Here is a 1,129-nt window from a genome sequence, read left to right on the forward strand (position 1 = left end):
GATCACTGTTCAGAGGGAGGCAGTAATGCTTCTTCCCATCCTAGTGTTTGTGTCTCCCTAGCAGTGGACACATTGTGCTATATGGGGGCCCTGTCAGAGGAAGAGAAAGGATGATGATTCATCTTGGATTTCCTCAGGAGTCAGAGACAGGGCATCCACAGCCCATGGCACAGCATGAGGAAATGTCAGCATTGCCTTCAGGTCTTGGCTTCTCTGTGGAAGGTGAAAAGGTGGGTACAGAGGGGCTGCTTCTGAGAGATGCCAGTCATCCACTCAGGCAGCTTCCCTTTGCTTACTTCCCATTTCTTTCCCTCACCCCCAAGAGCCCCGCTACCTGACTGAACACTGGGGTCCAGAGTTGTCCTTCGGTCCCGAGTCACATCCGCATACCCCTGCTAAAGCATCTTGGACTTTCCTTCTCTGCCTCTCTGTACCAAGATCACCAGCTTCTCACATAGGCTCACCAGCTTCAACTACTGGTTTGCCCACTGGGCCACTTCTGCTATCTACTTTATGCTTGAAAATAGTTTTCACGATAACTTCCAGAATTCCTTAACTCCTCTGGCTCTTGAGGTCTGGGATTCCCCCTGCCCCCCTTTGAAAATCTTTACAGCTTATCAGAAGTTTGGTGGGTTGCAGGTGACTGTTGAAACATTTTGAATGAATTTGCATCCATTTTGAATGAATTTGCATTGTCCTTGCACAACAAGGCTTCACTCACTGTTCTTTTTCACACTGTGGGCATCAGGCTGAAACTAACATCAGGCTGAAACCAACTCATTCACTTCCCTGCCCTAAATGTTCTTGGACCTTGGGCCTCCTTGGTGAGGCAGTGCTGAAGTCTCAGTACTATCAACCTATCACCAGACACTGGTGTGTCCCACATCTGGCCTGGGAGCTGGCACACAGACCTCTCCGCTCTCGCCCTGTGCTGTCCTCTTCAGTGGACTTAAATGGATCCTCCTGTTCTGCTCCCCACTCTGTCCCTGGGGAATCTCTCATTCCCTGCATTGCTGGCCTATACCCCAGTTCTTGTATGCATAAGTAAATAAATTCTTAAAAATATTTTGTTGGACCTTATGTTATCATCTAGTTCATTTGTGTGTGAAGCAAATAGGGTTTTTCTCTG

General features: G+C 48.3%; 1 protein-coding gene across 1 annotated transcript in view; it reads right to left on the minus strand.

The window, feature by feature from the left end:
• Positions 1-197: 197 nt before the first annotated feature.
• Positions 198-1,129, minus strand: part of LOC101628760 (putative protein FAM205B) — a gene marked incomplete at its 5' end in the record, with an annotated part of 8,130 nt that continues 7,198 nt past the window's right edge. Inside the window, one exon of the mRNA XM_012721259.1 lies at positions 198-213. Within this exon, the coding sequence (XP_012576713.1) occupies positions 198-213 (16 nt within the window). The remainder of the gene's footprint in view (positions 214-1,129) is intronic.

The sequence above is a fragment of the Condylura cristata genome, unplaced genomic scaffold (assembly GCF_000260355.1).
Source record: "Condylura cristata isolate star-nosed mole 26May11 unplaced genomic scaffold, ConCri1.0 scaffold00006, whole genome shotgun sequence".
Lineage (NCBI taxonomy): Eukaryota > Metazoa > Chordata > Mammalia > Eulipotyphla > Talpidae > Condylura > Condylura cristata.